We start from the raw sequence: 12,742 nt of genomic DNA, 5'->3' as shown, positions 1-12,742 counted from the left end.
ATAACAACAAAAAAAAGAGGTTAAAAGAAACTCTCACTCTTTTTCAGTCTGTTCACTAAGACAGGCTCTTTGAAGCATTCCAAGACCCTTTAAAGCCCTCCAAACAGTGAGAGTGTAGATATTCACATCCAAAGAAACACTTCAGAAACAGCCAAAGTGCTTCAAAAATTACTCTCAAAAAAGGAGGAACATTTCTGAAGCACTTGCTGAAGCATATGCATCTTCCAGGGGGGAGGGAAGGAGAGCAAATTTTAAACAGCTGGGGCATGTCCACACATACAGGCACGTGCACTTGCAGCAGCTCAAACAACAGTGGCCCAAATTTGTGCCAGAGATTTGTCCTTCAGCACACATGCCTGAACATGCACTTTGATGTGAGGCAAATTGTGCCACTTGAGGCAAACTGACCCTGCCCAGCTCCCCCCAGATGTTCAGCCTGGGGGAGCTAGAGGCTAGGGCCAGCACCTGTGCTAGACCCACCAGTATAAAAAGCTGCCTTTGTGAGCAGCTCAGGGCTACTTGCCCTCAGGAGCTCCTTTGTTGACCAGGTCCTGCGCAGCAGCAGTCCCAGGCCGCACCCCGTGTCCTCCAGCCCACCAGAATTTGTTGTGGGGCCAGCACCTCACCCAGCTTCATGGCGCTCCCCGCTCCACCACCTGAACTGGCTGGAGAACACCAGACCAGCCCGCTGCAGCCACCTCTACATGCTCATGCACTACACTATCCATCATGCCGCCCTCACATCCCGCCCAGACACCAAGTGGCGGGACTTGCTCAGCGAGGTCATGGCTGGGGTACCCCAGTGGCTGAGTCTGTACTCTACTCTCATCCCACAAGCCACTGGGGACCTCATGGAGCCATTGTCACTGGAGTGCATGTGGCGAGCTTCACAGACACCCCGGTCTCCTGTCCCTTCTGCAGGCAGAGGGAGACCCTGGTGCACACGATCCTCAAGTGCACCAAGCTGCAGGCCCCCCACCTCCAGAGCCTCTTCTTGAGGTTCTAGTTGAATTTCACCTCCCACCTTTTTATTTTTGGTCACCCAATCCGCAGCCCCACCAAGTGCCGGGACATCCTGGTCAACCTCCTCCTGGTCCTGGCCAAGCGGACTCTGTATTTGACCAGGAAGGAGACTCTGGCCAGGAAAGTGTCTGGAGACTGAGCAGCCGCTTTCCTCTCACTTGTCCATGCACGTCTACAGGAGGAGTACCAGTGGGCGGCATCCACTGGCTCCTTGGATGCCTTTGAGGACCAGTGGGTATGACCTGGGGAGCTCTGCTCGGTGTCCCCCTCAGGTGCATTTATTTTCACGTTTTGACCCTTTGACCTACACAACACTTCTTCCTGGTTTTTTCATTAGTTGTCCCAAGTATTTTATTGTGTCATCCATCCATTAGACCCATACATTAGGCGCTATTAGTTAGCCATGTGGGCCTCAGGGCCCACAATAATTGGGTGATACAAATAGTCAGGAGCTCCTGAGGCCCAGCCCGTTGGTATCTGGGGACACTAGCCCCTTGTGCCAGCTGGACTGCTGCAGCAGACCTAACCTAGAGCGGTCCCTGCATCCTCTGCATCCCCCACTGTAGCAACCTGGCAGTGGGGGCTGCTGCTGGGCTGTGACCTACTGCCACCTGTGACAGCATCCACCCCCTTCAACCTGTAGCACCATGGCTGCATCCTTGCCAGACCTAGACTGGGACGGCAGGGGAACTGCAAAAGAGCCTCCTGCATGTCTGGGCCAGCTGTCAGTGAACCATGGCTGCACAGTTGGTCTTTGTATGGCACTACTGTCATGTCTTCTGGTGTCCCTGCTCTAGCATCTGAGCAGCTATCACTCAGAAGATGTGCTCATTATGGTGGCCCACTTTGAACTGTTGAAGCGTGTCCTTCTGGGCCCAAATGGCCAGGAGGTCAGCCACTTTGTCTGCCTTCCAGCTGGGTTCCTGGTGCTCACTAGGATGTGGGGAGAGCTGCAACGGGATCTGCAGCTGCTTTGTGGCACTGAGCAGCACTGATATGCTAGTGCTCTGCCCTGCCTATGCCCTTAAGCCACATTTCCAACCCACAGCCTTGCCAGTGCCCCTCACTTCTGATCCGCAATCTTTGCCTGACCCCCACTAGCTCCCTCCTGGCAGCAGCTCCACCCCAGCACCAGGACATTAGTCCAGCTGCAGCTGTCCCACCTGCTGCTTTGCAGCTCTGAGCAGTGCCAGCCCTTACTGTTCTGCTCCCTGCGCCTGTGCCCAGGTCCCAGCAATTACCTTGTCATTCCTGGGAAACCCTCAACTAGGGCTCAGGGCCTAGGCTGAGAAGTCCCTTCCCTTTCAGGCTGGCCTCCCCCTGCACAGGGGAGCAGGAGGGCTCTAAGTCTAGCTCTGGCAGCCTGTCCTACCCACAGCGCTCCCCCATCCCTGACCCTGATCTCTCTCTCTCTCTCTCACACACACACTCACTCCAACCCTCCCCCCAGCCCACCAAACCCCCCAAGTGGTTCTTGGCTTCATGTCCCAGCACAGGTGTGGGCATGGAACAGGGCCACAGTGTGGTAGTTACCCCCACAGCCACAGCTCCTGCCAGCAGGTTTCATCTCACATGGCAACTGAGCATGCAGGTTATGAGATTTCGGGGAGGGGGAGGGAGGGCTTTTGGATGGGTGTAGGAGTGGGTGTGGGGTTTGTGGGTGGGTACGTGGTTGGGGGTGGGAATTTTTGGATGTGGGGTTCCTGGGTGGATCATGAGGGGGTTCATGGGTGTGGGGTTTGTAAGTGGGTATGTAAGGGGGTATGGGATTTGCAGGGGGAGGTTTTGGTGGCAGGGGGTGCCACATGCCCACCCACCTGCCCCACCACAGCATGCAGCAGCAGCCAGAAGTGGACCCTCAGGGTCCCCATGGCCCACTTCAGGCACAGTCCCCTGGCAGCAAGCAGTACCACCTGATACCCAGGGGCTACACATGATCTGCTTCAGACTTGATCTGCTCTTGGACTCAATGATCTACTCAGGTCCCTTCCAACCCTACAAACTATGGTGCATGGAGCCATCCCAGCCCACTGGCATGCAGCTTCAAGCAGGATCAGGCTGCCTCCTGCCACCACCTGGGGCTGCGTACTATTGGGCTGAGCCAGCTTCTGCTTCCACATGGTGGGCAGATGGAGGTAGGAGCCAGCTTGGTCTGATGGTGTGCGGCTCCTGAATGCAGTGCCAGGAGCCCCAGGTGGTAGCAACAGCCAGCCCAGTCTAGCAGGCTGGACCAGGTCCTTGCACCATGTGTAACCTGCAGGTCTCAGGGAGAACTGCACATCACTGGTGGCTCTGCCCACAGTGGGCCACAAGCACCCTGAGGACTCACTGCTGGCTGCTACCACCAGGGGCAGTGAGGGCTGTGTGCCATGGGAGTGGGTAGGGGACCCACACCTCCCACACAGTCCCCCACCTACACCTGCCCCCCCCCCATGCCCCTGCTTACCGGGAACAGAGCCTGGGTCTGGGGCAGCATGCTGGAGTAGCAAGGACACACGGCAGACAGACACTCAGACTGGGTAGTAGAGTGTCTCTGTGGAGATCTCAGCCTCCAGCTGTTTCAGGCACCACTTTTTTCCAGTCTACTGATACTGGAATTTCCTGGCATCAAACTCAGAATCTGTGCTGCACATACGCAATGCATGGAACATTTTTTCATTCCTAGCATGCCTCCTGTGGCATCTCAAACTGCTTTGAGACACCACAACAGGCACATGCTCACCCATCTGGGTGCAGCCCCTGTGAGTACTTTCATGGACTTTTGGGTATCCTCTGGAAACTCTGGAGACCAGCCAAAAGACATGCAAAGGATTTCAGAAGAAAAGGGTTTGGCTGGAGAGCATCCCCACTGAATGCCTTTGCAACCATTCTGAAGTGCTCAGAGGGATGGGGAAGAGGTACACAGCTGCACACAGCTGAAGCTCTCTGAACTTGAAGTATTCCAAACTGAAGCAGAATTTGGAACACTTCAAATAAAAGTCTCTCTTAATGTGTTTCTCAAGGCTTTGTGTACAGTCAGATTCAGTTCCATGTTGATATTCAGTTTTGTTTCATTAACTCCTGGACTACAATAGATTTAGAAATCTACATTTCATTGCATTGCGAAGTTGACCTCCTCAACGCAGTTGCAGTTGCAGCCAGCACCAAAGCAACTGCATTAAGAAGGTCAACTCACGGCTTCAAAGTTGGTGCAACCATGCAGGGTTCAGCTTTCTAGACCAAGATCTGTACTTCTAGGATAAGACCTTGCTGGGACGTGACAGTCTACATCTCTCTCCAAAAGGTAAGAGTCTGTTCTCTTAACATGTTGACAGACCTTCTACATCGAGCTTTAAACTAGCTTCATTGGGGGATGAGGATGTCAAAATCAGGATGAGATCAGGAAAGACAAGCCATGAACAGCACACTGGAATTAACCAGGTAAGTACTAAGGGGCCCACTAAGAATCAGGATAGGGGAGTACTAAGGGCACCTATTGGGGGGCTTAAGCATCTCTATAGTAATGCTAGAAGTATAGGAAACAAGCAGAAGGAACTTGCGCTCCTGCTTGAAGACAAAGATTTCAACCTGACTGGATTAATAGAAACCTGGTGGGACCCTTCCCATGACTGGGCAGTAGGCATTGAGGGCTGCAGACTATACAGGCAGGATAGAAAAAGATCAGAAAGGATCACATTTGTGGGGAGCCAGAGGGTAATACAATGTTAAGAGGAAACCAGCACGAGTTTATAGCAGGCAGATCCTGCCTAACCTGGTCTCTTTTTATGACCAGGTCAAAGTGCTTAGATGCAGGGGTGCAGATAGATGTTATTTACTTGGACTTTAAAAAGGCTTTTGACACTGTGTTGCACCCAGTTCTCACAAGCAAGCTGAGTAGCTGTGATGTGGATTTTTTCACAGTAAGGTGGGTGAAAAACCGGCTTATGGGACACACCCAGAGACTGGTGGTTGATGGATCATTTTCTCCCTAGAGAGATGCGGGCAGTGGTGTCCCCCATTGCTCTGTCCTTTGACCAGTACTGTTCAATATCTTCATCAGTGATTTGGATGATGGTGTTGAAAGCACTCTGTTCAAATTCACAGATGTGACACTGAACTATGGGGAATCAGTAAACACTGGAGGGGAGGGAGTGAATTCAGGCAGATCTGGATAGACTGGGGAAGTGGGTAGATTAGAATAGTATGCAATTTAACAAGGAGAAGTGCAAGGTGCTGCACCTGGGGAAAGAGAATCTCCAATATACCTATAGACTGGGAATTACCGTTCTGAGTACCACAGCAGTGGAAAGGTATCTCGGAGTCATAGTTGATGCAAAAATGAACATAAGTCACCAATGTGACGGAGGTAATAAGTAAGGCTAACCGCACTCTTTCTTGCATTAGTAGGTGCATCATGAGCAGGTCTAGGCAGGTGATACTTCTCTATGCAGCACTGGTGAGGCCTTAGCTGGAATAATGCATCCAGTTTTGGGCCCTGCACTTCAAGAGGGATGCGGATAACCTTGAGAGGGTTCAGAGGAGAGCTACTTGTATGGTTGAGGACCTGCAGGTAAGATCCTATGAAGGCAGACTGAGGGACCTGAATCTCTTCAGCATCCACAAGAGAAGGCTGAGAGGTGATCTTGTGGCTATCTACGAACTCATCATGGGAGGGTCAGCAGGGAATAGGGGATACTCTGTTTACCAGGCCGCCCCTCGGGATTACTAGAAATAACAGCCACAAACTGAAGGAGAGTAAATTTAGATTGGACATCAAGAAGAAATTCTTTATGGTGAGGGTTGCCAAAGTATGGAATGGACTTCCAAGGGAGATGGTGCTTTTCCCTGCTTTGGAGGTGTTCAAGAAGAGATTAGACAAGGAGTAACTTAATCACAGAGCTCTTCCTGCCTAGAGCAGGGGGTCGGACTCGATGATCCACAAGGTCCCTTCCAACCCTAAAAATCTATGAAAAACATGTTCATTCATATTCACTGGATATTCATTCTCTAGTACAAAAGTAAGTTTTCACTATGCTTGACTCCTCCTAGCCATCACAGCTATGGGAGATGGAAACCATTGCTTTTGGTATCAGATCCCCCTTGGACTGCTTCCAATTATATAGCAGCTGAGCAAAGCCTGTAAAGGCATAGGGATTTGTGCAGGGACCACTGAGGGCACAATTAGATCTTGAGAACTTGCATTACTAATGAAGATACAACATAAGGAAAGAGAGGTCTTAGACCCCAAGTTTAGTTTGCAGAACTGGCAATTACATAAATGACCATATTACTTGTAAATAAAGCACATTTCCTATCCAGTAACACAGGCACAAGGCCATAATTTTTAGTCAGTTTTTTTTTTTTTTAATAATACATGCATATGTTAAGAACATCAATAACATTACAAAGAACAAAGGAAGTGGCTTTGTTAACAGTTGCAGAAATAGATGTTTTCTGCAGGGTGAACCATCAGCCAGTACTAATTATGCCTAGAAACATAATGACAGCCTAAAGATCAACACAGCTAAGCCACAAATTTCTAAACACTTCTATTAACTATTTTGTTTGGATATGGCATGAAAATTATAAATTTCATGTATTTTTTTCACCCTGGCAAACACTGATTGAGTGGGAGATCATGTTTTCAAAATGATTACTGAAAGCTTCATCTAAGAGTACTTAACACAGGTAATTGTTTTGCATTCTTATAATAATTAGACTGAGTAAATTACATTAGAAACAGAGAGAAGCTGGGAAGTGTGCCTGATTTTTTCTGCAACAAAGGGAAAATCACTATTAGGTAAGATAAACAACTTCCAAATGTTACAAAAACCTCAAACTCGTATTAGAATCAATTCAGTCAGTCATTTTCCCCTTTTTTACCACAGGATATGCTTCTTTAGGCTAGTCCAGCCACCCTGTTTTCTGAAGTAGCATGGGCAACTGGTGCCTCCCAAGTCTGGTGGGGGGCACCAGATTGCCAACCGGGGAAGGGGTCTCCCAGCAGCTGATTGCCAAGCCGGAAGTGCACTTACGGTTTCATGGCTGGTGCTTCCAGAGGGTGCATGGCAAATCTCAAGGGGTGCATGTACACCCCCTACACGTTGCCAATGTGAAGTAGCACAATAAAGGCACCAGTGACAACCAGATCCAATTCGCATAGAAGTCAATTAAATGATCCACAACTGCCTTCAGGGGAGCTGAATCAAAGCCTAAACAAAACTGCTGAAGTCACACAAACATGCTAATGCTAATTACATTTATAAGAACATACAAAAGACTTAAGCGCTCCGTGAACATTTTACAGTGCTGCAATTTAGAGCACTTTTTATAGCACTATAAAGTTATAGTGCTCTTAAACATGATAGAAGTAGAGTGTTTGGTGGGGCAAAGGCTCTAAATCTCCCTGCATTTTCCAGGATAGGAAGCAGGGGACACTCCACAGCCTTTTGAAGCTTCTCCACCAGTCAGAAATTTGATCAGCATACAGAAAGTATTTAAAGCACTACAGGTTTCTAAAGGGCTGTAAAACACAGTGTTTCAAACTTAATTCTTCATTTAACAGTGGTTTATATAAAGCACTGTACCCATTTCTAAAGTGATATAAAGTGCACTTCTTTTAAGTCATGGAAATAAAGCGCTTTAAATAGCAAAAAAAACCAACTTCAGTACATATTAGTTACCATCAAAAGGTAAGCCTAAGGGCAGCAAGAACAGCAGAATCCCACACTACTGGCTCTAAAACTACTGGAAGGGAATAAAAGGCTGAACAAGCACTTTGTTGAGCTCATCTGAGCCCAATAACTTCTTGCCCATGGCAGGGGACCAGACCTGATGATCTAACAGGTCACTTCCAGTCCTTTGATTCTATGATTCCATGAAAAGCCAGTCAATGAAGTAACATTTTCCACCTTCTCCTGAATCCGTGGCTCTCCCTATAGAGTGCTTTGCAGCTTGGATTTAATATGTTGTGAGGGTCAATCAGGTGAAAAAGATTTGCCTCAGTCTCCCCTAGCACTTGTGCAAATTCTCATGGACTCCTGAATGGAGCAGCAGTGGTAAAAAATGGCTCAAGAATTACATACTGAACAGGCAGCCTAACCAGGACCCAATATGTCAACACTGCAAGTTAGCCAACTCAAGTTGAGAGAGCAGTGAAGACAAAGAAACTTGGGTTTCAATTCTGCTTAGCTGCACAAATTGAATCCCAATCTCTTCTATAGACTTGAACCCAAATGGCTAACCTGAGTTAAATCCCAAGTTACCACATCTTCACTCCTCTTTCAGATAGAGATTAGTAGCTTTGGCTAGTCAACCTAAGTTAGAAACGAACTGTTTTGTTTTTTTTTCCAACTGAGAGACATCCTACAGGCTTCCCCTCTGCCAGCACATCTGAAACCTCCACAAGTTGTTTTTTTCTCTCGTGCCCTTTGCAGATGCACACGTGACTGCAGCCCACCCCATGCATTGCAGTTCAAAGGTGATGTGCCAGGAATGTGTCCATATCCCGCTTATCCCTGACAAAAAGAGGAAAAGACAGCTTCAGCTGCTATGAAATGCAGCCATCCCTTTTGAGAGTAATGATGAAGCAGCTGTTGAACATGTAACAACTGCAGGGAACTAATTAGGCTAAGAAGATGTGCTGTACATTTTTACATCAGATAGATACACTTATGAAAATGTAAAAAAACAAAATATAGTTTATTGCCCCCAAAGAGTTAAACTGCATTTGGAGTGGGAGAGAAAGAAAGCATAAATAAAATAGCAAACCAAGGAAATGAGAAAGGAAGTTTAGGCAAGATATGGGGAGAGAGATTCTACTTTGAAATCCATTTAATTAGCGTCAGGAGAGAAAAATTATCCTAATATTTTGATTCTAGGAAATGCAGGGTGTTCATGTTCAATTTTTTTCCAGCTGGACCTTCTCTTTTTTTTCCAACCCCTCCTGCCCCCTTTCCTAGCTGCCAGGAAGTATTTCCTTGGAAACCAGCATAGCAAAGGATTTTTTTTTCCTTTTAATTGTAAATGCTTCTTCATGACGCTCACACTTTTTTCTCAGACTTACCTGTTTCTCAGCTCTTTTGTTTTTCCTTATTTTGTGAATAATTTAATTCCGCCAATATTTTTTGCAAACCAGACTCCATAGAATAAGAATGCATGAAATGTATAACCCCAAATATAGACTTCATAAACATTAGGGGCTGGAAGGGACCTCAAGAGATTATCGGGTCCAGCCCCCCACCATAGGCGAGACATCAGCTGGAATCAAGTGACTCCAGCAAGAAATAAATCCAGCTGTTAGGAAAACACATCAGAGCAAAAGCAGGAGTACAGCAAAGCAGTCATGACGATTTAGGAAAGCATTCAAATATTTTTGTAGCATTTTACATCATCTTGGTGGCAAAAATATGGAGAATAAAGTTATCTTGGATTCAAATTTCAGATTATCCCCACACTCACAAAACAGTTTATAGCTCACAGGCTTCAATGATTTGATTAAAAATACTTATTTTCCTAAGATTTATTTTTAAAGATTTTCAGTATGTTGCATGACAAACAAGCTACTACCACAGTATCAAAGTTTTTCCAGATCTAACCATAGAAACAGAAATTTGTCCTACCAGGTCAACCCAGTAGGCTAATATGTCTGGCCAAACAGTATGAAGGCAGAACTGGCAAAATGATTTGTCCCTTAGCCTAGCAATCACACATGGAAATCCCTGCAATAAGAAACAGTAGTAGAACATGGCTGAAGAGAAGGAGGAACCAGGGGACTTCACAGAGCGTATACTGCAACCGTTAATGCCATGTTTCCCAAAGAAAGGTGCAAGAAACACCATAATGGAATGAAATTATGAAATAATTTTGGAATGGTTTTGTGCATTTTAAAATTAATAATTTAATAAGTCCTGGAATCATTTTCCCCATCTAATAAATGAAATGAAATAAATGTTTACTCCTTTGTTTAATAAGATACAGCCTTAACTCTGCTCCTGGTTTTGAAATAATCAAGGAAAACAGGGGGCATGGGGAAGTCAGGAACACAAACGAATCTCGAACTCTGACCACATGTTCATTCATGTCATTCCACTCAATGCTCAGGAATCTACTTTTAACCGGCAAGGCATGTGGCAATTTTCCCCACCCTTCAAACTGTGGGCGTGCAGGAAAATCCACAAGTTATTTCTATACATCTCCAGCACCCCAAATAGCTTCTCATCTTTGACATTTGCTGCATCACAGAAGGACCCTCCCCAAGTCCTTCTGACCAGCAAGCCCCTTGAATCCAAAACCTGCCAACCTGTCATATACGGTCACTTGAAGTGGTCTTGCAGCCTGAGAAAGGGCAATTTTCTCAGATCTCTGACACTTCTGCAAGGAACCACAGCTAATTATTCACAGTTTAGTAGCATTTTTCAGTGCTTCCCAGAGGTCTCATAACTATTCCATCTCATTAGCTTTTATGGTTTAATCGCATAAAATGAGGGCACTTCTCCCCACAAATGGAATCAAAATGCCATGCTACAATGCATTTCACTGGTGCACATAGGATCAATTCCTAGATTGGCATTTCTCAACCCATGGGCTGCGACTCAAAACTGGGTTACAAGAATGTATGAAAGGAGAGCAAACAAACTTTAAAAACCTATTTTCTCTTAAAGGGAAAAACCATGGCTTTTCCTTTGCAGGCTGGCAGGGTTCTAGCCTGCAAGGGGCAGCTTGGGACCTCCCCCATGCCCCACCCCACACATCCACCCTCTGCCCCACACACTGGGGGCCTGGGAGTAGTGTAGTTGGTCAAGGGTGAGGGGTACCATCAGGGCCACGGGGCTGTTTTCTACTTAAGCTGGGTCGGGACTGGCCATCTACTGGGTCGGGACTGGCCATCAGCATGGGTGACTAGTGGCTCCTGAGTTGGGGGGGGGGGGCCCTTGCCCCCCCAGCAGCCAGCCAGAGACCAGCAGGGTAAGACTGCAGGAATCACTTCTCCTGTTGCCCCCACTCCCCAGCCAGCGCTCTCAGGCAGGGCACTAGGGCTCTTGCCTGCCTCCCCTGCCTGTTGCCTAGGCAAGGAGTGCTGCTCTCAGGGGGTGCACATGCATGCACCCCCTACATGTTGCCCCTGGCCATCAGTGTTTACAAATGTGTCCTGGTACAAAAAAGGCTGAGAAGCACGGTGGGAGATGACTCAAGCAACCCGCTGCCAATCACCTGCCCAGCCATTTCAAATTCATACATCACTTTTTAAAAGTCCTGACCCTCCCTCCGTCAGCTGGCTTTGCCCATGCTCCCCACCGGGTGCCCTTACCCACGTCAAGTGTGAAATGTGACAAAAGTCCCCTTCTTTCTCTTTCCAGGCAGCAGCCGGAGAGACGGCTCCCGCTCCGCTCGTCCAGGGAAAAGGCGGCTCTCCGCCGAGCCGACACCACAGCGCTATGGGGCTGCGCGCCCTGCCTACCCGCCGGACCGGGCAACTTCGACGACCCGCGTGCCGGCTCCGGGGGGGATCCGAAATCAATCCGCCCGGGAAAGACTTTTTACCCCCGTCTCCCCAGAGGAAAAAGATCGTGCGGACAACGCCACTTCGGCAGGCGGGGAGGAGAAAGCCCGGCGCCGCGGGAGCGGGCTGGAGGGAGCGCTGACAGGACTGCCCGGCCCCGGCGCCCTCTGCCACGCAGCCAACGCTGCGCTGCCCCCTGCGCCCGGACAGGACGGCGCGCATGCCCGCCACCCTCCAGCCCGGCATCCTGCCACCTGCTCCAGAGCCGGGAGCCCTGCCCTGCTGAGCCCCAGCCCCGAGCTGGCTCCTGGCGCCCGGGTCTCCCCGTCACGCGACGCCGGAGCATCCCGCCGCCGCCGGGAGCGCCTGGGGCAGGGGCAGCGGCTGCCTCAGGGCGACGCAGGTGCCGGCGAAAGCGCGCGCGCCGAAGGGGCGGCGGCAGCCCCCGCTCACTCACCCGGGTGGTGCAGGTAGGGGCAGCACTGGGGCGCCGGCCCCGCGCCGGGAGGCGGGGGAGGGGGCGCGGCGGCGGCGGCGGCCGGCATGGTCCGGCAGCCGCTGCCCGGGATCTGCGCAGCGCCGCCCCGCCCCGCCCCGGCCCCGGCCCCGCCCCCGCCCCGCGGGACACAGCAACTGGGGGCGGGGAATGCACGGGCGGGACAGCGCGGAGCTCTGCCGAGACCGGCGTAGGACAGAAGCGAGAGAGCGGGGACGGGGAAGAAGAAACTCCGGCGGGGTTCAAGGAGAGACAGAGATGATAGGTGATGGGGAGAGAGGGAGGGGACAGAGAGAAGAGAAAGGTAGCGAAGAGAGAGATGAGCGAGAGAAAGGATAGAGAGGAGAGCAATGAAAGAGGATAAAGACATTAGAGATAGGAGAGAGAGAGATGATAGAAAGATAGACGATAGACTGGAAAAAGCAATAAAGAGAATAAAAACTGCAAAAAGAAACTCATGGTGTCACACCCCCCTATAAAATATAACATATATGTTCTATATTGTATGGATGTACATATATAACCTTCCCTTGAACACCACAGGAGTGTCTTTCTCCAGTTTCTATATCTGCATCTGTTCCATATCTGTTCATCTAGAGCTTCTGTATCTGCTCTTTCTGTATAGATAACTCTGTGCGGCTGACTGAGACCTGAGGAAGAAGTTCTTGCACTTGAAAGCTTCTCTGCCTCTATCCCAACTGAACAGTGGGTCCTAAAAAAGACACATCTTGAAGAAATCTGTG

General features: G+C 49.2%; 1 protein-coding gene across 2 annotated transcripts in view; it reads right to left on the bottom strand.

Annotated features, from left to right (window-relative positions):
- DCLK3 (doublecortin like kinase 3) overlaps positions 1-12,054 on the bottom strand; it is a 61,391-nt gene extending 49,337 nt beyond the window's left edge. For both annotated transcript variants that reach the window (XM_090050283.1, XM_090050284.1), the window contains exon 1: positions 11,961-12,054. In XM_090050283.1, coding sequence (XP_089906409.1) covers positions 11,961-12,048 — 88 coding nt within the window. In that variant the 5' untranslated portion in view covers positions 12,049-12,054. The remainder of the gene's footprint in view (positions 1-11,960) is intronic.
- Between the last annotated feature and the right edge of the window lie 688 nt (positions 12,055-12,742).

Source organism: Crocodylus siamensis, chromosome 5 (assembly GCF_052110815.1).
Source record: "Crocodylus siamensis isolate JL-2025a chromosome 5, ASM5211081v1, whole genome shotgun sequence".
Lineage (NCBI taxonomy): Eukaryota > Metazoa > Chordata > Crocodylia > Crocodylidae > Crocodylus > Crocodylus siamensis.
Note: the sequence above shows the minus strand (reverse complement) of the source record. Positions and strands in the feature narration are given on the sequence as shown.